The 27,770-nt window shown below is 36.8% G+C and overlaps 1 protein-coding gene across 1 annotated transcript in view; it reads right to left on the bottom strand.

Annotated features, from left to right (window-relative positions):
* Positions 1 to 1,066: 1,066 nt before the first annotated feature.
* LOC123233236 (sulfotransferase 2A1-like) overlaps positions 1,067 to 27,770 on the bottom strand; it is a 37,543-nt gene continuing 10,839 nt past the window's right edge. Inside the window, 6 exon segments of the mRNA XM_044659386.1 lie at positions 1,067 to 1,182; positions 1,290 to 1,464; positions 3,438 to 3,528; positions 4,785 to 4,915; positions 6,844 to 7,049; positions 7,692 to 7,843. Of these exon segments, the coding sequence (XP_044515321.1) occupies positions 1,067 to 1,182; positions 1,290 to 1,464; positions 3,438 to 3,528; positions 4,785 to 4,915; positions 6,844 to 7,049; positions 7,692 to 7,843 (871 nt within the window).

Below are 27,770 nucleotides of genomic sequence, written 5' to 3'. Positions count from 1 at the left end.
TGATGAAAAACAAATGTGGATAGTGCCCTGGAAATACCAGATCTTAAACTGTACTATAAAGCAGTAATCATCAAAATGTTCTGATATTGGCTAAGAAATAGAAGGGTGGATTAATGGAATGGATTGAGAGTAAATTACCTCAGTAATCTATTGTTTGATAAACCCAAAGATCCTAGTTTTTGGTGTAAGAACTCACTCCTTGCCAAAAACTGCTGGATAAATTGAAAAATAATATGGCAAAAATTATGTATCGATCAATATCTCACCCTCTATACCAAGATAAATTCAAAATAGATATATGACAGGCATAAAGGATGATATAAAAAAATTATGGAACCACAGAATAAGACCTGTAAGATCTATGGAGAAAGGAAGAATTCATGACCAAACAACAGATAGAGAATATTACAAAATGTAAAATGAGTAATTTTGGTTATATTAAATTAAAAAGTCTTTGTACAAACAAAAGCAATGCAGGAAGACATAGTACTATAATCAAGAGTTATGGCTTCCATTTATTCAGAGTTTAGTCTTATATTTTATAGTTTGCTCAAGCAATTGAAGAAGAATGACAGTTGATTTGTTTAGAGTAACTTCAGAGTTTATGAGAAATAAGGGAAGGGAAGTCTGGGTCATTTGGTTATGACATTACAAAGGCTTCTCTGGTCATCAAAATAAAGAATAGCTCAAGGTTTTATTATTATCAGTTGGGGAGAAAGTTTTCAGGAGTTTTCCTTATCTGAGTTTTAGCCAGACAGAAACTTGTAGCTATGAATTGAGATTGACCTAGCCAGAAATCCCAGGCAGACTTACAAGCATGTCTTTATGGCTTCTTTCCTCAATGGGTCTAAACTGTCCTAGGTTCCCCCATACTCCATAAGGACAGGAAGTTCTTAGGATGACCAAAGGTTTTAAAAAGGGGATGACTTAGTGCAGGCCAGATACTGAATAGAAGGGTATGGGATTGTGTCAGGGAGTGAGGTAAAGTAAGGTAGAATAGAAGTGAAGCATCACTACAGTAATCAGCCTGAGGATTAGAGAAAGGGTCTAGTTTTTGTTTTCCTGGTCAGTTCAGAGACCAGTCAAATTTAAAATTGAGATCTTCCAACTCTTCCTGGTAGATATTGTTAAATTTATCATTCTGCTCTGGTGAGAAGTATTCCTTCCAGTTTCCTGTTACACCTAAAGGGAGAAAAGGACACTGAGTGAAATGTTGGGAGAAATAAGGATCCCTCTCCTCCCTGGTGAAGTCCTGCAGAAATACACTAGGAAGGTGCATCCCTCCTTACCTTTCCTAAAAAACTTTCCCTTGCTGTGGTCAAAAATTTTGGAAGACGAATAGTTGAGGGAGTCATTTTGACTCATGTAGGAAAAACTGCTGTAATGTAGGATGCTCTCCAGATCATCTGGTTTCAGCTTCTCTCCCAGGAAGTCGGCCAGGTTCTGGATAACCTGGCGAGGTTCCTTAGAAATGGGGAGTAGGAATGAGGCTGAGGGTTCACAGGACCCCAGGCTCCCTCCCCCCCCAGTAGAAGTATCTCCAGGATCCCTGCTGCTCCTGATGGAAAACTATAAAGAAATCAAACTGGGGAATCCTGGAGGTAAGGTTGGCAACCAGGGACCAAGGCTGGATACTGAGGAGCAGGTGCTCATGACCTATTTCAGTTGTTGAGCATTTGCTTATGAGTATAATCATACATGTGTATACATATACGTTTGTGAGTTTGTGAAGGTCTATGTATCTGAGAGTATGTGTGATTCATTATATGTATTTTTTAATTATATGGACACTTCTGCCTCTGACAATGGATATGCATTTCTGATTACCTGGATGTGTATGAGTATGTGTGTCTGTGAATATGTGTGTGTTTGTGGAGATGTATGTGTTTATGTGTGCTTGGGAATATGTGTTTGTGTATGTGTTTATGCATATATGACATGTGCATGATGTATACCTCAAGCATCCAAAGCAAGGAATGTCCCTTTCACAAAAGAATAAACTTCTGTCTTATACTTTGTCCTCTCCACTCTGTAACAGTAAACTTATTGCATTGGTGGGGTCTAGTGTTCTTGACCCTATCTCACTCAGATGGGAGCATGTCAAGGATTGGGAAATAGTGAGGGGCCTCAGTTTCCCATTTTTGGCATGGCTTAAGACATGCATCAGCCAAAGTTTTACATCTGTTTGTCTGGAAGGGGGGGATTGAGCAATTCTTACTTACTTTTAAGCCTGAAAGGAGTTTCAGAGGCAAAAATACTAAGACAGTGATGATTTAGGAATTTGGATTTTGTTACAAAAGGAATTTGTGAGTACAGAGGGAGGAGCATGAGGAGTCCTTCTCTGGATGTGAGTAAGACGTGTCACAAGTGAGGGATGAATACAAGTCTAGAGTATGCATTTTGAGGGGCCCCTGCCAGAAAGGTTGTGAAGCAAGTGTTTGGTGTTGTGTACCTGTGCTAGAGATTTAGAGGAAAGGGAGAGAGGAAGGAGGTTCCTAGGTTTGTTGAAAGATTTACAGGATTGAAAACTATGGCTAGATCATGAAATCTCTTAGATGGAGCTGGTGAGAATTTGCAAGGCTGAGACAAGATATCTTGATTTTCTAGCATGGTTGAGACACCTTGATTTCAAGCCAGGTTGAAGAAGCCTGAGGGAGGATACATGACTCTTTTTCTGGGTTGAAAGACATCTCAGGTCTTAGAGTGAGCAAGCCAGGTTGACCAGTTTTCAGAATATTTTGCATCAATGAATCCAAAGGAAAAAAATACAAACACTGGAGACTATTCTGCAGGCAAGAATTTAACAGTTATAAAAATCTTAATTCTAAGATAAACATCAAATGAGAAAATGGGGAAAAGACATTCCACAAGCATCCAAAGCAGGTAATGTCCATTTCTGGAAAGAATAAACTGCTGTCTTATACTTTGACCTCTCAACTCCTTGTTTGTGGACTTATTGCCATGGTGGGGACAGGGAAGGTGGGGAGAGTTCCACCATTCATGAATTATTCCCATTTAGGATTTTATATATATATATATATACATATATATAAACTTACATATATACACATACATATATATGACAATGTGTGTGTAATTATGTGATTATGTGTGCGTGTTTGTGAGTGTATGGTCTTGTTAACATTATTCTCCAGCATCCATCATTCCAATATGAGTTGCTTACTGTCCTGTGAATTCTGAGCATCTGGGAAGATCCCAGAGGAGTTGGTGATCCAGCATGGAAGCTCCCCCTTTGGAAAAAGCTCCCCTGATGGCTAAAGTTGGGGACCCTGGCCACTTCTCAGTTAACAGGGGCATCGCCAAGATTATCTGGGGCCATGGAGGAGGAGACCCTTGAAAATAATAGGTGAAGGGGCAATGGGATCCAGCCCTGATGACTGAACACAGGGAAATGTGGTGGAGAAATGTTGGTCTACTTGAGACAGGTCTTCATAGGTGATCAGAAAGGAATTCAGTTCATGGCAGACATCTAGCCAACTCTTAGTGTGGTTAAACCAAGAACCATAAAAAATTAGAGAGAAAGAGAAGGCAAAGAGTCAAGGGCATGCTCCCAAGCCAAGGCCTGAGACACTGCAGTTCTGACTATTGAAGCTGCTCCCCATCCCATGGCCAAGGTGGGGCTCTCCCAGAGAACATGGGGGCATCTGTCTTGGGCCCAGAGGAAGAACATATACTATTTGATCTTTCTGAAATCAGCAGCAGTGGCCTTAGGCCTTAGAAAAGTTCCCAGTGGCTTGGCACTTTGAATATTTGACACAGTTGTTGAGATGAGTCAGAGAAAGTTGGGCAGAAAAGAATCTTGGCTGACATCATGAGGACCCAGGCAGAATCTATGGTGTACCACTTACCACTTATGTGACCTGGAGAAAGTTACTTAACCTTTGGGCCTCAATTTCCTCATCTGTCAAATGCTTTACAAAGATTATCTCATTTGATCCTTACAATAATTCTACAAGGTGAGTGCTGTTATTAGCTTCATTTTACACTTGAGGAAACTGAGGCAGACAGAGGCAAAATGACTTATCCAAGGTCACAAGACAATAAGTATCTAAGGCAGAACTTAGACTCAAATCTTCCAAACTCTAACCTCATTTTTCTCTTAGATGTTCCATTTAGATAACTTCTAGTTCTAAATTGATCTATGATCTCTACAAGGGACAATGGAGAAGGCTAATTTCCTCATCCCTTTTGTTGGTTTTTATCTGTGGCTCTACTAACATTCCATAGTCATTCTACTGATCCTGTTCCATCAATTCTACTGGTGTCATGGGAAAGAGCATAAATTCCTTGAAAATTCTTTTCCCTTCTCAGGGTTTGGAACACTTCTCTTCACTGTGAGGTTAGCCTTGCCACTGATAAAATCATAGAATTTCATAGTTAGGAGGTATCTAGAAGCTCCTAGCATACAATAAGGAATCTCTTCTAATTCCAGATTCTGCTTGAAGTCTTCCAGTGATGGGAAATTTGCTTCCACTGGGAGGGTGAAGTCCTCAATTCCAGATTGAGCCCATTTCAATTTTGGACAACTCTGATTCATCAGATTAACAAGATATTGGAAATATTTTTTCCATGATGATATGTAAAATGGGTATCATATTTCTTGTCTTCTCAATGGGTGAGGGAGGGGATAGAGAATTGGGGATTGAAAATCAAAGAGATTAATGAGACATAAAAATGGGCTGCCTTCAAAATAGAGCTCAAAGCCTAGCCATATTTTCCTCTGTATCAGTTTCGTTCCAACCACCCTTGATCCCCAGGTATAATAAACCTTTGCCTTCAATGAACTGATGAAAGAATCATCAAAGGAATTGAAATTTGGCAGAAACTTCGTGTACTTGTGGTAGTGATAATAGGAGACCAGAACATCTTTTGGGTTTTGTACCAAAAACACTACCTAAGGAGAATTGCCTATTCATATCCTTTGATCATTTACCAACTAAGAAATGTTTTTTGTACTTATAAATTTGACTAAGTTCTCTATATATTTGAGAAATGAGGCCTTTTTCAGAGACACTTGCTATAAAACATTTCCTCTGTTATGATGAATAGGATGGTAAAGGAATCACTAGGGGCCTGGGAGGCAGTAACCAGTCTAGCAGGTGATTGGGGTTAGTTGATGATAAAGATGAGCAGCTTCAGCTGGGCATGAATTTGGTATAAGAATAAATTCAAACCCAGATATCTTGGTGCTATCTTCACTGCTAGCTGTAGGCTCCTTTAAGATGTTAGGAGAGGTGGCCCCTCCCTGCTCAGGTAACTGCCTTCCTATTGGATCAGAGCAGAACCCAGCAGGAAGCCAAGACCTTAACTTCCTGGCTAACAATTGACGCTCAGATTCCACTCCTCACTAACTCCAGCTACTCAGTATTCTCTCTTCTCCCCAGACTCCTTAGCCTTGATGGTGTTGGAATAATCATAGGATTCTCAGATTAAGGCTAAGGGATTTATTTGAAAATTGGGGAAGGGAAAACTAAGGTAAGAGGGCTAAGGGGTTATTAAGCTGTTGCTATGGGCAAGTGACTGGTGGTGTCAAAGGTCTTGGCAGGCTGAGAGCTGATTACCCTCTGCCTGAGGTAAATAGTCTCTAGTCAGATATTATTTGAACTGCTAGCTACCCAAAAGATGTTGGTTGGGTTGATCTTGAAAATGGTACTAACCACTAGGCTATCCTATCCTAAATTCCTATCCATTATCCACCACCCTTCTCCCTTCACCACCCGGGGCCCTAGGGGCAAGGTCAGTGGTAGCAAGTTGTCTGGGTGAGGTTAGGGAGAATCAGAACCCAGGATTGGGTTTGCAGGGGCTTTTTATAGCTACAGCCCAACTGCCGGTTGGCACCTGGCACATGGCACATGCCATGCCAACATTCCATTCTGATAACTGACAGGTATACCTAGGCCAATATTGCAATGCAAAATCCCTGCACCACACCTCCAGTTTTTGTTTCCCTTTTCATCTTGGTTGCATTGGTTTTGTTTGTGAAAAACCTTTAATTTAATGTAACCAAAGTTATACATTTTACATTTTGTAATGTTCTTTATGTCTTGTTTGTCATAAATTCTTCCCTTATCCATAGATGTGACAGATAAACTCTTGTGCTCCTCTAATTTGCTTATATCACCTGTTATTTCTAAATCATGTATCCATTTTAGCTTTACTTTGTTATATAGTGGGAGATCTAGTTCTATGCCTCGTTTCTGCCAAACTTCTACATTCTGCTAGTTTTCCCAGGAGTTTTTGATGAATAATGAATTCTTCCAAAATCTTGGATCTTTAGGTTTGTCAAAAACTAGGTTACTATGGTTATTAACTACTGCATGTTGGGTACCTAATCTATTGCACTGATCTACTTCTCTATTTCTTAGCTAGTACACGATGGTTTTGATACAGTTTGAGATATGGTACAGTGAAGGCACTTTCCTTCACATTTTTTTTTCATTAATTCCCTTTATGTTCTTGTTCTTTTGTACTTCCAGATGAACCTTATTTTTTTCTAGAGTTATGAAATAATTTGTGGCTAGTTTGGTATGGTACTGAACAGGTAAATTAATCTAGGTAGAATTGCCATTGGGTGTGTCCTTTCAATAAACTGTTTAATTTTCCCCCAAATCCTCAACATTTCCTTAATCTTATTAATGCTGATTGCTCATCCACCTCAGGCTCCTCCCCACGAATTTCCTGCCAAACTTCCTCTTTTCATTCTTTTGTTTTTGTTTTTCATATTCTATCTTTATCTCTACTTACCCTCCTACCTGCTTGCTTAGCCTCTTTTTTTCCGTTGAAAAAAAGAGAAAGTAAGTTTCTGAGGCCATTTTCACTTACTCGAGCCTTAGAGTTCTTCAAGTTATTGATGAAAAAGTTGGCATGGAGGTGACTAGCAAAGAGGTGTGGTTCAGGTATTTTGGCTCTTTCTGTCTCTAAGTTTGGGGCTTCGACAAAGGGGACCCGAATATAGGTAGGCACTCTATTTTGGTTCTGGAAGTCCTTGTTGAGTATAAGGCTCAGAATATGCTGCATCCAGGTCGTGCCTGGTAAAGAAAGGAAAGAGGTTTGGTTTTGAAGACCTGACCTCTCACTATGGCCAAAGACAGAGGTAAGGTGAAGGTAGGAGACACAGTTTAAGTCATTTCTCATTCCCCAGGAGTTAATGACCTCCACTTTCATTGCTTGTCCTGAAGTACAATTCAAATGGAGGCAAAGTTGGCCTTCAATATATCCCTATTTCTTCCCCTATCCAGCAATTTTCCTATTGTGTTTGCTGTCCCCAGCTGCCCAGAATCCTGACCCTAGTATCCCATTCAATCCTATACTTCCAAAGTAGCACTGGTACTCCAGGTCAGGACTACAGAAATGGGTCTTTCATTAGGTGAAGACCAGAAATTTAACCAAGAGTAGCTTCAGTGTAGATAAAGACCCACTTGGCAATTCTCTATCTGATAAGACAGGACCCCTGAAGAGGGAATTTGTCTCTATGTTTCTAGAAAGGATTGAATTAGAGTCCTTTCCCTTCAAACAATCCCATTTCATTCAATAAGTCACTCAAATAGAATTCTCTATAATGTATCTGTGGGAAGAACCTCATTGATTTCTGGAGATGAGTGGTCAAGGAGGAAGGAGATAGAGATATGATAGGAATATTAATTTAAACTTGATAGTTAAATATCTATTACCTTATTTGGGGTAGGAAACCAGGAAGATATCTGTGTCTTGGAATTGGAATTTTCTAGCAAATTGCAGGTTTTCTTTAGAATAAATTGTTACCGGCAAGAGAATGCCCTCAAGGACTTCCATAACCTTAGTTTTCTCCTTGCTAGTTGCTTCTCTGCAGGGAAAAGGAAGCCCAACATAAATGTTAGTGAAATTATATTAAAGGATCCACTATTTGGGGAAGGTCTCCAAGGCTGGCAATTTTCACTCTCTAATTCCCTGGTAAGAAGATGAGTTCCAGTAGAGTCAGTCTTCTGGAAAAGAATAGCTCCTAGTTCTAGGGGAAAGTGTTCTAAGCAGCCAAATATATTCCTTGGCCTGCCCTCTGCTGAGTTAGAGATTTTTAATCTTGCTGCCCTTGAAGTAAAGGCTCTACACACAGTACTTCACTTAGCATGCCTCATTTGGGAATAGAGTTGGTAAAAGGATGTGTTTAACAAGAATTTGCAGAGAAAGCAATGCTGAATTCAGTGCCATATGAAGAGATCCTCCTCTAGCCTCTATTTAAGGACACTGCCCAGGCCAGCCATATCTTCATTTCCTCCCCAACTGTGTCCATTTACATCTCTCCATTATACTACCTTTAACCTCATCATCAGGCAAAATCACAACAACTTTGATACTCTTACCTTATCATTACTTTCTCCCCCTGGGAACTCCTTGATTAAATTCAAACTTACATTTTAGAAGGGCACCTAGGCCAGCCATCACTTCATTTCCCATCCAGTTGCATTCCTTTGGACCTTTCTATCTCCATCCATTCCTCTTCATCTGATAACTTCCCTTCTTGACCTCCTATTTTCAGTTTCCTCTATTGTATGTTCTTCTTCCACTAGACTATCAACTCCTTGAGGCCAAGGGACTTTCTTTTTTTTTTTTTTTTTTTTTTTTTTATTTTAAACCCTTAACTTCTGTGTATTGACTTATAGGTGGAAGAGTGGTAAGGGTAGGCAATGGGGGTCAAGTGACTTGCCCAGGGTCACACAACTGGGAAGTGTCTGAGGCCGGATTTGAACCTAGGACCTCCCGTCTCTAGGCCTGGCTCTCAATCCACTGAGCTACCCAGCTGCCCCCGGGACTTTCTTTTTTATATTTATATTACCTGAGTTTAGCACTGTGCATCATACAGAGTGGGCACTTAATAAATGTTTATTAATGGATGAAACTTCAGATCTTACCTCTCTTTCCTCCTCCAGATAGGATGGGAAGGGATTAGGGGAGAATCACACAGAGCTGAAAATCTGAATAAAGGAAGGATAAGAAGAAAGGCAGTCAAATATGTATTTATTAAATGTTTACTGTGTGCCAGGTCCTAAGCTAAAGATTTTATAAATATCATCTCATTTAATCCTCATAATCAGTCTGAGGCAGGAGATTCTATTATTATCCCCCCTTTTAGGTGAGAAAACTGTAGGTAGACAGAGGTGAAGAGACAAGGTCATTATATTGATGAAATGAGATAATTGGAATGACACTGAAACCCCCAAAAAAGGATGTGAGCAGGTAGGTGAGAGAGTGCATAAATCACTGAAACTTGGGGTAAAAAAGTCTTGAATTGGAATCCTATTTCAGACACTTAGCCCTTGGCTCTGGGGACAGTGAATCCTTCTCACCCTCAATTTCTTCATGTATAAAATGGGAATAATAAACAGCACCTATATAGGTTTGTTGTAAGGGCTAAGTCAAGAAGAATATTTTTAGCCATCAGGTCATTTGTTAAGCTCAGAGGATGTAAAGAAATTCAAATAAGTATGTATGTATGTATATTGTCTTCAAGGAGCTTGTACAGAAACTAGACACACGAGATATTTTACAGAATAAATTGGAGGTAATAACTCAAAAATGTAAAAAGTTCTGCAAATGTTGTCATTATTATCATCATCATTAGCACCAGTCAGGAAATCCAGAGTTCAAATGGTGGAGGCAAGATGACCATGTGAAGCCAGCATTTTTGCTGAACTATCCCAATGTATTCCTTTTTCAACAACTTAAAAAACACAACAGTCTGAATTCTGAGTAGAAAAGTAAGTAAAAGTGAGTCATTTTCTCTAGCCCAGGGAAGCTTAAGAAGATAATGAGGTCTGTAGACAGTGAGGTGGGTGCTGATTGGGAACACAGCACAGAGAAAGTGGAGACTGGCTGTGGACCAAAAGCAGTGTCCAGGGTCTATATGGGGACTGAATAACCAAGTCAGAAAGAAATTTGAAAGAACTTCTATACTATCTGAAGGCACAAGACCAAGCACCATTTGGCAGCTTTGTTGCCTATTACCCAATTACAGGTTGCAATTCAAGGGTGGAAAGGAATGGTCAAAATCATAAGGGAGCAGGGGATCACTTGAGTGAGGACTAGAGCACAGAAAAGGAGGGCAGTGAGTCAACCTCTCCCTTTATAACACTATATTGAAAGTACTGAAAACTTATAAGCCCCTATATCAAACTGTGAAAGCAACAAAAAGACATAAAATACAGAAGCTTTGGTCAGACATCCATCTTCCTCCCTACACACTAAGTGGTGATCAGAATCCAACTCTAAAATAAAGTTTGAAGTATAGAAATAGACCAGAAAAAAGAGCAATCAACAACAAAAAACATGACCCTTAAAAACTGCTATGGTAACAGGGAAGGTCAAAACACAACTTCAGAAGTAGATAACAGAATAAAAACATTTATGAACAAAGCTCCTAGATGCAGAAAGATGCAGATTTTTCCCAAAAAAGAATCTTAGAAAAGCTAAAGAAAAAGATTTTTAAAAGAACAAAAAAATTATTTAAAAATCAAATAAGAGTGCTAGAGGAAAAAATGAGAGCTATACAAGAAAATTATTAAAAGATTATAGTTTGATTTAAAAAAAAGGAACAAAAAATACTGAAGAAATTTTATCCTTAAAAGTCAGAGTAGTACAGAAAAGTAAAAAAATAAATATAACCTTTTCAGATAATAATGCAATAAAAATTATATTAAATGAGGGTTCCTGGAAAATCAAATTAAAAATTAATTGGAACCTAAAAAATTTAATTCTTCAAAAGGAATGGGTCGAAGAATAAATCATAAAACCATCGCTGATTTCATTAAATGAATGACAATGAGGAGACAACATATAAAATTTATGGGATATAGCCAAAGGAGTAATTAGGGGAAAATATATCCTTGAATATTTATATAAATTAAAAGAAGAAAAAGCAGAATGAATTAAGCATACAACTAAGAAAAAGTAAAAAAGAGTAAATTAAAAATCCCCAATTAAAGACTACATTGGAAATCCTAAAAATTGCAAGCAAAAGAACCATTGAACTAATAAATAAGACTAGGAGTTGGTGTTATGGAGAAAAATAAAATAGAGTATTGGTTAATTTGATTAAAAACAGAAAGAAGAGAGTCAAATTACGAGTATCAAAAGTGAAAAGGTTAATGTCACCTCCAATTAAAAGAAATTAAAGCAATCATTAGGAGCTATTTTGCTCAATTATAGGACAATAATTCTGAAAATATAGGTGAAATAAATGAATATTTATGAAAACATTAATGATTCAGATTAAAAAAAGAGGAAATAGAATACTCAGAAAAAGCAACTGAACAAGCAAGCAATGAACTCTCTGGGAAAAAATTGCCAGGGCCAGATAGATTCACAAATGAATTCTCTCAAACATTTTTATGACACAAATATGGTGCTAATACCCAAGACAGGAAGATCAAAAACAGAGAAAGAAAATTTCAGTTCAATTTTCTTAATGAATATTAGAGCAAAAATCTTAAATAAAATACGAGTGAAGAGACTACAACAATATATTATTCACTCTGTACAGGTGGGATTTATACCAGGAATGCAAGGCTGGTTTAATATTAGGAAAAATATCAGGAGAAAGGACAGGATTAAAAGAGCAAATCTGGATGGAAGGGAAAAAATTCTGGATGGAAGGGTAATCATAACTGTGAATGTAAATGGGATGAATTCATACATAAAATGGAAGCAGATAGCAGAGTCTATTAAAAACAAAAATCCTACCCTATGCTCTTTATAAGAAACATATTCCAGGAAGATGGTGGCTCAGATGGAGTGAAGTGTAAAACCTCCACACCCTTACACACCAAGATCGAAAACAATGTGTTTCCAGAAGAAAGAGAACCAAATATAATAATAGGACAGAGCAGGGGGAACCCTACTACAGCATAACTAAAGAGGTACCCAAAGAAAAAGGCTTCAATTCTTGAACTGTCGGGTCTGAGGGCATAGAAGGGGAATCCCAGGATGCCTCCCCATGTGTTGTGAGGAGTCTCCAGTGGCCTTGGAAATCTCAGGACCAGTGGGTACACTGGTCGGGAGAGAGGGCCTTGTTGGCACTGGACTTGGGGAGTTAAACACAGGCACTGGAGAGGCGACAAGAAGAAAACCAGAGAAACACAGCAAAAATGCCTGGAATAAGGTGGCTTAGAGAGAGCCAAACCCCAGACCACAGACAGCTTGGCTTTATACCAAGATAGAGAACACAGGGCTTCAAGAGGGAAAGAAAATCAGATCAAACACAGAGGACAGTGTAGGGGGACCCCACTGCTGGAGAGCTCAGTTCAGGGAAAACTCTCCTTCTTGTCCTCCCAGGACTTTTTCTTTTGTTTGTTTGTTTTTCCCTCCTCTTGAGGTTTTAGCCTCATGTCAGATTAAGCAGTAAGATTAATCCAATCAATACAGGATTAATCCCAACAATTGGACAGACAAGAAGTCTTCAGAGGGCAGAGAAAGTAGCCATAAACCTCCATTGCCAGCTGGAGGAAGATCTTTCATCAAAGATCATTAAATACATCTGCTCAAACTAACAGAACAAGGAAGGAAAAAATATGAGTAAGCAACAGAAAAAGAGAAAAGAAATGACAATTGACAGCTTCTTTCAAGGAATTGAAAAGAGAGCAGATGAAATAGAAATAGAAGAAGAGGAAGTAGTTCCAGCAAACTGGACACAGGCTTTGGAAGATCTCAAAATTCAATTAACTCAAGAACTTCAGGAACTCAAAAAGCAATCAAGAGAGGCCAGAGAGGCTGAAGACAATTTGAAAAAGGAAATACATGAACTAAAACAAGAAAATAAAGTGTTAAAAGCCAGAATAGGTCAGCTTGAAAATGAAGCAAAGAAGGCAAAAGATTATCTACAAAGAAAATCAGACCAGAAGGAGAAGGATGATCAAAAAGCCAGGGATGAAATTCAGACTTTAAGAAATAGAACTCAACAACTAGAAGCAAATGATTTCACAAGGCAGTAAGAATATATAAAACAAAATTTAAAAAATGAAAAATTTGAGGAGAATATGAAACACCTCATTGATTCAACCAAAGATCTGGAGAACAGACCTAGAAGAGACAACTTAAGAATTATTGGTTTACCAGAACATCATAATAAAAGAAAAAGTTTAGATAGCATCTTACAAGAAATTATCAGAGAAAATTGCCCTGAAGTTCTCAAACAAGAGGGAAAAGTAGAAATTGAAAGAATCCACAGATCACCTCCTACATTTAATCCACAACTGACAACTTCCAGGAATATTATAGCCAAATTCAAAAACTACCAGACCAAGACAAAAATATTACACGCTGCTAAAAAGAAGTCATTCAGATATCAGGGAACCACAGTTAGGATAACACAGGATCTGGCTGCATCTACATTGAAGGAGTGGAAGGCATGGAACATAATATTCCGGGAAGCAAGAGAACTGAGTCTACAACCAACAATCAACTATCCAGCAAAACTAACTATATTATTGCAGGGGAAAATATGGTCATTCAATAAAATTGAGGACTTCCAAACATTCATCAAGAAAAAAATCAGACTTAAACAGAGAGTTTGCTGCCCAAACCCAGAACTCAAGAGAATCAACATAAGGTAATTAAGAAAATGGGAGGAGGAGAAAAAAAATTCTTTTCTTTAAGGGACACAACAAGTTCAATCAATTTATATCCCAAGAAGAAAAGATATTGGCAAATATTAAAAATTGTTATTACCAATAGGGTAACTAGAAGAAGTTTACATAGAGAGAACAGGGACAAACTGTATAGGATGAAATGTCAAGTGATATACATACATATATATGTATGTATGTATAAATATATACAAAACTGTGGGGGGAGAAGATAATAAGAAAAATAGGAAAACAAACAAAAAGGAAAAAAAATTATATTCCATAAAGAAGCGTGTGGGTCCAACAGGGAAAAAGAACAATACACTGTAAGGATAAAGAGGTTAGAGAGAGGAAATAGTCAATACTTAAGTGCATTGAAATCAACTTAAAGAGAAAAGAACAATCAGATCCATTGGGGCAGAGAATTGATTCACACCCTATAGAGAAGTAGAAGGGTAACTGGTGGGGAAGGAAGCAATACTAGGGAGGGAGAGGGCTTGGGTGGGGAGCGGGGTATAGCTTTAAAGAACAATAAGAGGGGAATAAGAAGGGAGAGGGGAAAAAGGGAAGTACAACAAGGGAGGGGATTATTGGAACTGATTAAAAACAAAACATTGGTATATAAGGAAACAGTGAAAGAAAAAAGGACAGGACTAGGAGAGAGAATCAAAATGTCTGGGAATGCACAGTTGATAATTATAACTCTGAATGTGAATGGGATGAACTCACCCATAAAACAGAAGCAAATAGCAGAGTGCATTAGAAACCAAAATCCTACCATATGTTGTCTACAAGAAACACACATGAGACAGACAGACATACATAGAGTGAAAATGAGAGGATGGAGCAAAATCTATTGGGCTTCAAATGAGAAAAAAGAAGGCAGGGGTGGCTATCATGATCTCTGACAGAGCCAAAGTAAAAATAGATAAGGTTAAAAGAGATAGAGAAGGTAACTACATCCTAATAAAAGGCAGTATAAACAATGAAGAAATATTAGTACTCAATATGTATGCACCAAACAATATAGCTTCCAAATTTCTAAAGGAGAAGCTAGTGGAGCTCAAGGATGAAATAGATAGCAAAACCATAGTAGTGGGGGACCTCAACCTTCCCCTATCAGATCTAGATAAATCAAACCAAAAAATAAATAAGAAAGAGATGAGAGGTGAATGAAACCCTAGAAAAATTAGTTAATAGATATATGGAGAAAAATAAATAGGGTCAAAAAGGAATACAACTTCTTTTCAGTAGCACATGGAACATTCACAAAGATAGACTATATAATAGGGCATAGAAACATGGCAAACAAATGCAAAAAACAGAAGTAATAAATGTAACCTTCTCAGATCATAATGCAATAAAAATAGCTATTAGTAAGAATACATGGAGAGGCAAACCAAAAACAAATTGGAAATTAAATATGATTCTCCAAAATAATTTAGTGAAAGAACAAATCACAGAAACAATTAATAATTTCATTGAAGACAATGACAATGATGAGACATCTTACCCAAACCAATGGGATGCAGCCAAAGCAGTTCTAAGGGGAAAATTTATATCACCCGAGTGCATATATTAAATCAGGGAGGGCAGAGTTTAATGAATTGGGCATGCAACTTAAAAAACTAGAAAATGAACAAATTAAAAGTCCTCAGATGAAAACTAAATTAGAAATACTAAAAATCAAAGGAGAAATTAATAAAATCTAAAGTAAATGAACTATTGAATTAATAAATAAGACTAGAAGCTGGTATTTTGAAAAAACAGATAAAATAGACAAAGTACTGGTCAATCTAATAAAAAAAGGAAAGAAGAAAACCAAATTGACAGTATCAAAGATGAAAAGGGAGATCTCACCTCTAATGAAGAAGAAATTAAGGCAATCATTAAAAACTATTTTGCCTAATTATGTGACAATAAATATAGCAATCTAGGTGATATGGATGAATATTTGCAAAAATATAAATTGCGTAGATTAACAGCAGAAGAAATAGTATACTTAAATAATCCAATATCAGAAAAAGAAATTAAACAAGTCATCAAAGAACTCCCTAAGAAAAAATCGCCAGGGCCTGATGGATTCACAAGTGAATTCTATCAAACATTCAAAGAACAATGAATCCTAATACTATACAAATTATTTCTTATAATAAGCAAAGAAGGAGTCTTACCAAATTCCTTTTATGACACAAATATAGTACTGATTCCAAAGCCAGGTAGACCAAAAACAGAGAAAGAAAACTATAGACCAATATCCCTAATGAACATAGATGCAAAAAACTTAAATAGAATATTAGCAAAGAGACTCCAGCAAGTAATTAAGAAGATGATCCACCATGATCATGTGGGATTTATACCAGGAATGCAAAGATGGTTCAACATTAGGAAAACCATGCACACAATTGACCATATCAACAAGCAAATCAACAAAAACCACATGATTATCTCAATAGATGCGGAAAAAGCCTTTGACAAAATACAGCACCCATTCCTAATGAAAACACTAGAAAGTATAGGAATAGAAAGTCATTTTTTAAAATAATAAACAGTATGTATCTTAAACCATCAACAAGCATCATATGCAATGGGGATAAATTAGAAGCCTTTCCAATAAGATCAGGTGTGAAACAAGGATGTCCATTATCATCTCTATTATTTAACATTGTACTAGAAACACTAGCAGTAGCAATTAGAGAAGAAAAAGAAATTGAAGGTATTAAAATAGGCAATGAGGAGACTAAGCTATCACTCTTTGCAGATGATATGATGGTCTACTTAAAAAATCTTAGAGAATCAATTAAAAAGCTATTAGAAATAACAACTTTAGCAAAATTGCAGGATACAAAATAAATGCACATAAATCATCAGCATTTCTATATATTTCCAACACATCACAGCAGCAAGAGGTAGAAAGAGAAACACCATTTAAAATTACCCTAGACAATTGTTATAAAATAAGAGGGTAAACTGGATACTACCACTATTAATTTGGTGACAGTAGTGGTTGTTTAAATATGTGGTTAGTGCAAGATCACCTGAGTCTTGCCACCTAGCTAGATGTTGTAACAACTCTCTCCTTTATAACAGTGCCCTCAGGTCAGTGGATAGGTATCCCTTTCAGATCCCACCTGGGGTTGATCAATAATAGGTATTGGGCTCTGTTAGCCTTGGACATGTTTATCTGACTGCGTTTGCTCCCTTCCCAGAGAAGTGATGATACAACCACTCCAGGAAGGTACTTGATGGGCTTTTATATATATATATATATTTAAAACACAAGGAAGGAATGTTTAGGAAATGGGGAGAGGAATAGGAAACCCTAACACTAATCTTTTGACAATATAATCCCTCGGGACTGTAGGCTGGTTAATGATTCTGGCTTGTTCTTCAGCTACTCTGGCTTAGCCTGGCCGCAGCCAAACCAGAGCAAGCAAGCTGTTGGATGATGTCTCTCAGCTCCTTCTTCTTGCCAGATGTTCTGCCTTTCTACAACCTTTAGGAACCACCCTTTCCACCCTCTTCTTCTTCTCTTGCCCACTTCCCAGATCCCTCGATCCGGGATACCTAGATATATAAGGATGGTTTGGATGCCTAAATGTCTAGGGACAGAAGAATCAGAGGATTCACAGTCTGGATACAGGTCGATGAATGTCAGTGGTTTCCAAACAGGAGTTCTTGCAAGACTTAGCCAAGCAAAGCCTCAGTTCCCAATAGACCAGGGTCCACAGATCCAAAGTCCAAAGAAGAAGGGAAAGGAAAATAAAACCCCTTGTCAGGGGCTGCCAGGGTATTTATACCACCCCCTCCGGCCAACCACTTTCTCCCCTGTCCTCCTGGCCTCTGGGATCATTCTGAGGTCGAACAGTCTTCACATGTCAATCAAGGTGGGACTCTCAGCTCCCAGAGCTTCAATATGACACAATATAAAATCCTTAGGAATCTATCTTCCAAAACAAACACAAGAATTATATGAGCATATTTACAAAACACTTTCCAAACAATTAAAACTAGATCTAAACAATTGGAAAAACACTGAATGCTCATGGGTAGGATGAACTCACATAATAAAAATGACCATTCTATCCAAATTAATTTACTTATTTAGTGCCATACCTATCAAACTACCAAAAAACTTCTTTACTGAATTAGAAAAAACTATAACAAAGTTCATTTGGAAGAACAAAAGATCAAGAATATCAAGGGAAATAATGAAAAAATGTGAAGGAATTGGGCCTAGCAGTACCAGATATTAAACTATACTATAAAGCAGTGGTCATCAAAACAATATGGTACTGGCTAAGAGACAGAAGATAGGATCAGTGGAATAGACTTGGGGTAAGTGACATCAGCAAAACAGTGTATGATAAACCCAAGGAACCCAACTTTTGGAACAAAAATCCACTATTTGACAAAAACTGCTGGGAAAATTGGTAAACAATATAGGAGAGATTAGGTTTAGATAAATATCTCACACCCTACACCAAGATAAATTCAGAATGGGTGAAAGATTTGAATATAAAGAAGGAAACTGTAAGTAAATTAAGTGAACACAGAATAGTATACTTGTCAGATCTCTGGGAAAGGAAAGATTTTTAAAACCAAGCAAGAGTTAGAAAAAATTACAAAATGTAAAATAAATAATTTTGATTATATTAAATTAAAAAGTTTTTGTACAAATAAAAACAATGCAACCAAAATCAGAAGGGAAAGAACAAACTGGGAAAAATCTTTATAACAGAAAATTCTGACAGGGGTCTAATTACTCAAATATACAAGGAACTAAATTGATTGTATAAAAAATCAAGCCATTCCCCAATTGATAAATGGGCAAGGGACATGAATAGGCAATTTTCAGATAAAGAAATCAAAACTATTAATAAGCACATGAGAAAGTGTTCTAAATCTCTAATAATTAGAGAAATGTAAATCAAAACAACTCTGAAGTACCACCTCACACCTAGCAGATTGGCTAAAATGAAAGAAGGGGAGAGTAATGAATGTTGGAGGGGATGTGGCCAAGTTGGGACATTAATGCATTGCTGGTGGAGTTGTGAACTGATCCAACCATTCTGGATGTCAATTTGGAATTATGCCCAAAGAGTGCTAAAATAATGCCTGCCTTTTGATCCAGCCATACCATTTCTGGGTTTGCACCCCAAAGAGATCATAGATAAACAAACTTGTACAAAAATATTTATAGCTGCACTCTTTGTGGTGGCAAAAAACTGGAAAGCGAGGGTATGCCCTTCAATTGGGGAATGGCTGAACAAATTGTGGTATATGTTGGTGATGGAATACTATTGTGCTCAAAGAAACTTGAGGAATTCCATGTGAACTGGAAAGACCTCCAGGAATTGATGCAGAGTGAAAGGGGCAGAGCTAGAAGAACCTTGTACACAGAGACTGACACACTGTGGTAAAATTGAATGTAATGGACTTCTGTACTAGCAGCAATGCAATGACCCAAGACAATTCTGAGGGATTTATGGAAAAGGACATTACCCACATTCAGAGGAAGAACTACAGGAGAGGAAACACAGAAGAAAAACAACTGCTTGAACACTTGGGTTGATGAGGACATGATTGGGGATGTAGACCTGAAAGGACCACCCCAATGCAACTATCAGTAATATGTAAATAAGTCTTTACTGACCACACATATTAAAACCAGTGAAAATGTGTGTCAGCTATGGTGGGGTGGGAGTTTGAGGGGTGAAGGGTAAAGTAAAAAAATGAATTATGTATCCATGAAAAATTTTTCTAAAAATAAAAAAGTTAATAAAAAAAAGGATTAAAAAAAGAAACATATTCAAGGCAGGTAGACACATCAAGAGTAAAAGTTAAAGGCTGGAGTAGAATCTATTGGGCTTCAACTGAGACAAAGAAGGCAGGAGTAGCAATCATGATCTCTGACAAAGTTAAAGCAAAAATAGATTTGATTAAGAGAGATAAGGCAGGTAATTACATCTTGATAAAAAGCAGCATAGACAATGAAGAAATATCAATACTCAATAGGTATGCACCAAATGGTATAGCATCCAGATTTTTAAAGGAGAAACTAAAGGAACTTAAGGAGGGACTGGATAGCAAAACTCTACTAGTGGGAACCTCAACCTTCCCCTATAAGAACTAGATAAACCTGACTAAAAAATAAAATAAGAAAAAAGTAAGAGAAGTGAATAAAATTTTAGTAAAGTTAGCGTTAATAGGTATCTGGAGGAAATTGAATAGGGATAAAAGGGATTATATATTCTTTTCAGCAGCACATGGTACATATCCAAAGATTGATTCTGTGCCAGGGCATAAAAACCTCACAACTCTTGTGATTAGACATGTAAAATAAGAGGAAGGCACAGGAAGTGACTCAAAAGAAGCCCCTTTAAAAGAAAATGACAACTTCCTGTAGTTCTTCTTCTGGTTCATGTCTTGGACCTTAAGGGGCTCTTCTGGTTCGTGACTTGGACATGTAGGAGCGCTGGACCTGGGACCCTGAGGCCTTGGTGAGACTGTCCTTAAATCTTTCCCTTAGAACTACACATGATGATTGTAAAGACTAAATCTTCCTGGACTTCTCTAAAGAAACTGCTCTCTCAAAAGAGACTCTGTGACTGAAGCTTGGGCTTCATTCATCTCAGGCCCTCTGGCCTTGGACTCAATGCTGAGCCCCCTCCAGCTGAGGGCTAATTAGATCTGCCTGGGTTAAACTAAGAGGCCAGAGCAAATTATTTAGTATGTTAGATTACTTATCCTATCCTATCCTCTCTCAGATTTTCTTATTTTCTCTTCCTCTTTTCATTTGTAAATAAACTTCCATAAAAGTCATTTTGACTTGAGGTTATTCTTTAATTGGACATTGATGATAATCATTCAATTCCCTGGCAACAAAACCTTTTAATATTCATCGAACCAAAACCCCTCTTTTCCCCCTTACACAACCAAATGCCCCAAAGCATAAATAATTAGTGCAACTTTTTCAGATCATAATGCAATAAAATTATAATCAATAAGGATTCATAAAGAAGCAAATTAAAAATTAATTGGAAACTAAATCTAATTCTTCAAACCTGGTGGGTCAAAGGACAAATCATAGAAACAATTACTAAAGAGAATGCCAATGAAGAGACAACATATCAAAATTTATGGGATACAGGAAAAGCAGTACTCAAGGGGAATTTTATATCCCTGAGTGCTTATATCACCAAAAAAGAAAAAAGGAGATAAATGAATTGGGCATGTAATTAAAAAAACTAGGGAAAAAACAGATTTTAAATGCCGAGGTAAAGACTAAATTGGAAATCCTAAAAATTAAAGGAGAAATAAAGAAAATTGAAAGTAATAGAACCATTGAACTAATAAATAACACTAGGAGGTGCATCTGGGTAGCTCAGTGGATTGAGAGCCAGGCCTAGAGACAGGAGGTCCTAGGTTCAAATCCGGCCTCAGACACTTCCCAGCTGTGTGACTCTGGGCAAGTCACTTGACCCCCATTGCCTACCCTTACCAATCTTCCACCTATAAGTCAATATACAGAAGTTAAGGGTTTAAAATAAAAAAAAATAACACTAGGAACTGGTTCTATGAAGAAAGAAATAAAATAGAAAAAGTATTGCTTAATTTGATTTAAAAAAAGAAAGAAGAGGATGAAATTACCAGTATGAAAATGAAAAGGTTGACTTCACCACTAATGAAGAGGAAATGAAAGCACTTATTAGGAGTTATTTTGTCCACTTATGTGAGAAAAATCTGATAATCTAGGTGAAATGGACTAATATTCACAAAAATATAAATTGCCTAGATTAACAGAAGAGGAAATAAAATACTTAAATTATCCCACCTTGGAAAAACAAATTGAACAAACCATGAATGAACTCCCCAAGAAAAAATTACCAGGGCCAGATGGATTAACAACAAGTCAATGCTATCAAACATTTAAAAGACAATTAATCCCAATACTATATAAACTATTTGACAAAATAAGCAAAGAAGGAGTCTTATCAAATCCTTTTTATGGCACAAATATGGTGCTGATATCTAAGCCAGGAAGACCAAAAACAGAGAAAGAAAATTATAGACCAATTTACTTAATGAACATAGATGCAAAAAATTTAAATAAAATGCTAGCAAAGAGGCTAGAGCAAAATATCACAAGAATTATTCATTATGACCAGGTGGGATTCATACCAGAAATACAAGGCTATTTTAATATTAGAAAAACCATTAGCATAATTGACCATATCAATAATCAAACTAACAGAAATCACATGATTATCTCAGGAGATGCAGAAAAAGCCTATGACAAAATGCAGCACCCATTCCTATTGAAAAACCTAGAAAGCATAAGAATAAAAGGACCTTTCCTCAAAATAATAAGTAGCATTTATTTAAAACCATCAGCAAGCATTATCTGCAATGGAGATAAAGCAGAAGCCTTCCCAGTAAGATCAGGAGTGAAGCAGGGATGCCCATTATCACCACTATTATTTAATGTAGTACTAGAAATGCTGGCTATAGCAATTAGAGAAGAAAAATATATTAAAGGAATTAAAGTAGAGAATGAGGAAACTAAACTATCACTCTTTGCAGATAATATGATGGTATACTTAGAGAATCCTAGAAAATTAATTAAAAAGCTAACAGAAATAATTAATAATTTTATCAAAGTTGCAGTATACAAAATAAAACCACATAAGTCATCATCATTTCTAAATATTACCAACAAAGTCCAGCAGCAAGATTTAGGAGAAACTCCATTTAAAATCACTCTAGAAAATATAAAATATTTGGGAATTTATCTGCCAAGACAAAGGAATTATATGAACACAATTATAAAACACTTTTCAAGCTAATAAAACTATATCTAAATAACTGGAAAAACATTAATTGCTCATGGGCAGGCTGAGCTGATATAATGAAATTGACAATACTACCTAAATTCATTTACTTATTCAGTGCCATACCAATAAATCTACCAAAAAAACTATTTTATAGAATTAGAAAAAATAATAACACAATTCATTTTGTCTAATGAATTCCCTCCCCCTTCTTCTCCCGTCCCTTTTTTGACCTCCCCATTCCCCTGCTCCCCTTGGTTTATCCCTTCTGACTTTCTCAGTAGGGTTAGATAGAGTTCTATATCCCAATGGATATAGCTACTCTTCCCTCTCAGGGTTAATTCCACTGAGGGTAAGGTTTAAATATTACCTCTTAATGCTCTCTTCCTCTCCTTCTTATAATAATATTCATCCTCTCTCCTTCCCATGTCCTCTTTGTATCTAATAGAATATCCTATTTTTCTTATTCATTCAGGTTTCTCTTGGTGTCCTCTACTATTTTCCCCCTTCTTTCCCACCCCCATATCATCTTAGACCATATAGTATTCCTACCTCTCCCTATGAATAATTCTTCTAATTACTATAATAGTGAAAACTATAATAGTGATTAGAGTTCATTACAGAGAATTAGACATAACATTTCTCCACATATGAATACAAATAATTAGATCTTATTGAAGCCCTTACAGAGGCAAATTTAAAAAATAAGAGTAAGAATTTTCTTTCTTTCCCCTCTCTTTCTTATTTACCTTTTCATGTTTCTCTTGATTTTTGTGGTTGGATATCGAACTTTCCATTTAGTCCTAGTCTTTTCCGTGCAAATACTTGGAAATCTTCTATCCTGTTGAATGCCCATACTTTCCCCTGGAAGTATATAGTCAGTTTTGATGGCTAGTTTATCTTTAGTTGTAGACCCAGTTCTCTTGCCTTTCTGAATATCATATTCCAAGCCTTGCGGTCTTTTAGCGTGGAGGCTGTCAGATCCTGTGTGTTCCTGATTGGTGCTCCTTGATTAACACAATTCATTTGGAACAACAAAAGATGAAGACTATCAAGGAAACTAAAGAAAAAACATGTAATTGATGGTGGCCTATGTGAAGATAGAATGATCTCTCTTTGTTATTTCTGATGTAATCAATCAACAACCTTTAGTTTAAGCAATCAAAAACTAAAAACTTAACTTAAACATAAAGAATGATATTATAAGCAAATCAGGTGAACATAGAATAATTTACCTATAAGATTCATGGAGAAGGGAAGAATTTTAGACCAAACAAGAAATAGAGAACATTATAAAATGTAAAATGAATAATTTTGACTATTTTAAATGAAAAAAGGTATAAACAAAATCAATGCAATGAAGATGAGAAGGGAAGCAACAAAGTGGGAAAAAATTTATACCACATTCCTCTAATGAAGGACTCATTTCTCAAGTATATAAAGAACTAAATAAAATTTATAAGAAATCAAGTCACTCCTCAATTTAGAAATGGAAAAGGGATATGAAAAGGCAATTTTCAGATGAAGAAATAAAAACTATCAATAATCATATAAAGAAGTGTTCTGAATCCCTCCTGATTAGAGAAATACAAATCAAAACAACTCTGAGGTACCACCTTACACATAGCAAATTGGTCAATATGTCAGTAAAGGAATATGATGAATGTTGAAGGGGATGTTGCAAAGTTGGAATACTAATGCATTGCTGGTGGAGTTGTGAATTGATCCAAACATTCTGGAGGACAATTTGGAATTATGTCTAAAGGGCTTTAAAAGAATGCATGCCTTTTGATCCAGCAATACCACTACTGGTTCTATATCCCAAAGAGATAAAAAATTTGGAATGGATCTGTTTGTGTAAAAATGTTTATACGTCTTATATGGCAAGTGGACAGAAGTTTAGTGGTGCAGTGGTAGTCTCAGCCATTGAAACCCTTTGGTACTCATGAAATTACCAGTATGAAAAATATCATGCTAGAAATCATAGTAAGTGTGTCCTTAATTCTAGCCAACTGAGTATGAAAAAAGGGGGAAGTAGTTGAGGTAAGGGAGACTGGAAGTAAAAGAAATGGTTGTTAAATACAAGAAGTGGGGATTTGAGACAGTAGTAGCAGTATACTTGCAGATAAGACAAAAGTGAGATAAAGAGAATTTAATAAAGTGGTGATCCACAATAATTTAAGTAAAATGAAATCTAAGATTTAAGCAGAGAATTATTATACTTAGAGGGAGAGACATCCTAGTTCTTCAGAATGAGTCACTTAAGAATTCAGTTCTATAAGGATGGGCTAGAAAAACATTCAGTCCAGCCATCTGAGGAAGTTCCAAGGAGATCCACAAAGAAAGAAAGTAAATAATTATTACTGTTTTATTTTTTTTAAATGGCAACCAATGGCAGGTTTTTCCTTAAAAAGCTGTAAATTTTATAGATTTATGTTGTCAATCTAATCTCTGATCAGCAGCCTGGTCACTTTTCTAAGATTCAAATTAGAGATTACTTTTTAGAAAAAAAGGAAAACACAGGTCAAGACCCATTTTGTTTTACCAGGATGAAAGCTATTCATTATAACAATCTGAAACAAAAGATCAAGAATATTAAGAGGAGTAATGAAAAAAAAAAGGTGAAGGATAGTGCCCTGGCAGTACCATATCTTAAACTGTACTATAAAGCAGTAATTATCAAAATGGTCTGATACTGGCTAAGGAATTGAAGGGTGGGTTAATGGAATACATTGTGAGTAAATGACCTCAATGATCTCATCTTCGATAAACCCAAAGATCCCAGATTTTTGTATAAGAACTCACTACCTGACAAAAACTGCTGGGTAAATTGGAAAATAATACGGCAAAAATTATGTATAGATCAATATCTGTAATGCAAGATTGCTAGCAGAAGCCTTTTGCTTCTGCAATTTCAAACTGTCACAGAAAGGCAGTTGGAGGTTTTAGAATCTTCAGAAAGTCAGTTGGATCCTGAGGCTATAAATAGGGCTGAAGTCCAACTGACGGGGCTTTTGCCTTCTGGCTTTTGCTTCGACTGGGGGCTTTTTTGGGCTTTGGTTTAGCCTGTTGGCTTTGGTTTTTTGGCTTGGCTTTGGCCTTTTGGCTTCGGCATTGGCCTGTTTTTATTTTGTCTTGGGGAAATTTGAACCTATCTGATTTCTCTGGACCTCTCCCTGATCCCTCCATTACATCCCTTCTATTTCCCTGAAGTTCCCTTTGGGCCCTGGGAGGAAGGGTGGCTTGGTTATTGGACATTGTGGGCTTAGATTTTGTAGGCAAGTAGGGCATCCTAAACAAGTTAACCCCAATTTAGTTATTTGATAAATACTTTACTTCAAAGGCAGTCAAACCTTCCTGACTGGGAGAGCTGGACTCTCTCAGTCTAAACCTCTCCTGTGACCCATCCCTAACCATCCAGCCTTCTCCCTAGCAGCAGTTAGAAAACCTAAAACCTCTTTCCCTCTGATTATTCCTGACTTTAATAAATCCCCTTTGTTACCTATACAAGTCCCTGGTGAATCATTGTATTGAAGATTAAGGCAAGGGCTAAAGAGGGAAGGAATTATTTTCTTTTTATTTCTTGAGGGAACGGCAAGCATCCATCTTGGCAGGAAGTACCTACCCGAGACTTCCTGTAATCATCAGTTTCACTGGCAGGGTGGAGCCCTTTGTCTCTTCCCTCAAGGGACTTAGAAATAACAAGAGAAGTCCTCCAGCCAGATATAAAACATTTTTGACTGGCCCAACCCCCCCCTCCCCCTATACCTTAGAGATACCTTCCCTGATTAAAGAACCTCAGCCTATTTCCGCAGTATCGTGTGTCTCTAGCCTCGGGGAATAAGCCTGTTTAAGCTGCCCTCCTGTATACTCCCTGTCATTCCCTTACCTTCCTATATAACACCTCATTCATCCCTTCCCTACACTCAGCTCTCCCCTTCATTCCCCTTCCAAATCACCTGTATCCTTTTTATCCATCCTCACTACCCAAATTACCTGATACCTGCCAGATTATCAACTTCTTTATAACATATCTCAGCCTCTATACTGAGATAATGTCAAAATGGATATGACGGACACAAAAGATGATATTATAAATAAATTAGGGGACCATAGAATAGTTTACCTGTCAGATCTATGGAGAAGGGAAGACTTCATGACCAAACAAGAGGTAGAGAATATTTATTACAAGATGTAAAATGAATAATTTTGGTTATATTAAATTAAAAAGGTTTTGTACAAACAAAATCAATGCAATCAAGATTTGAAGGGAAACAACACATTGGGGAAAACATTTTTATAACAAGTTTCTCTGATAAAAGTCTCATTTCACAAATATAAAAGGAATTAAGTCAAATTTGTGCAAATAAAAACCATTCCGGAAATGACAAATGGTGAAAGCAAATGTATAAGCAATTTTCAGATGAACAAATCAAACTATCAATAATTGTATAAAAATATTCTAAATCCCTCTTGATTAAATAAATGTACTTTAAAACAACTCTGAAGTACTACCTCATACCTATCAGATTGGCCAATATGACAGTAAAGGAAAATGATAAATGTTGGAGGGTACGTGGCCAAATTTGCACATTAATGCATTACTGGTAGAATTGTGAACTGATATATACCATTCTGGGGAGCAATTTGAGCAATGCTTTACTGGTAGAATTGTGAACTGATATATACCATTCTGGGAAGCAATTTGAGCAATGCACAAAGACTATAAAATAAGATATATTCTTTGATCCAATAATACCATGACTAGGTTGATGTCCTAGAGAGATAAAAAATAAGTTGGCAAAGGATCTATTTGCACAGAAATATTTATAGCTGCTCTTTTTGCAGTGACAAAGAATTGGAAATTAAAGGGTTGTCCATCAATTGGAGAATGGCTGAACAAATTTTGGTATAGGATGGTAATGGAATATTATTGTGGTGTTAGGTATGATGAACAGGATAATTTCAGAAAGGGTTGGGAAGACCTACATGAACTGATGCAGAGTGAAATAAGCAGAAATAGGAGAACATTGTATACAATAACAGCAATATTGTGGGATGATCAAATGTGATAGATTTAGATATTATTGGCAATACAATGATCCAGGACAATTCTGAGGCACTTACGGAAAAGAACGCTATCCACCTCCAGAGAAAGAACTGTTGGATTAAAGGACTTATTAGGATTCATTAACCCATAGGGCTAAAGAAGATCATTTGGAGTAATTGGGATCTTAGCAGCCAAGAACAGGGTAAAGAATAGTGGGTAACATTTTCTTTAAGGCTAGGCAGAATCTTGAGAAGGGTGCATATTGGAATTCTG

The sequence above is a fragment of the Gracilinanus agilis genome, chromosome 2 (genome assembly GCF_016433145.1).
Source record: "Gracilinanus agilis isolate LMUSP501 chromosome 2, AgileGrace, whole genome shotgun sequence".
In the NCBI taxonomy this organism is placed as follows: Eukaryota; Metazoa; Chordata; class Mammalia; order Didelphimorphia; family Didelphidae; genus Gracilinanus; species Gracilinanus agilis.
Note: the sequence above shows the minus strand (reverse complement) of the source record. Positions and strands in the feature narration are given on the sequence as shown.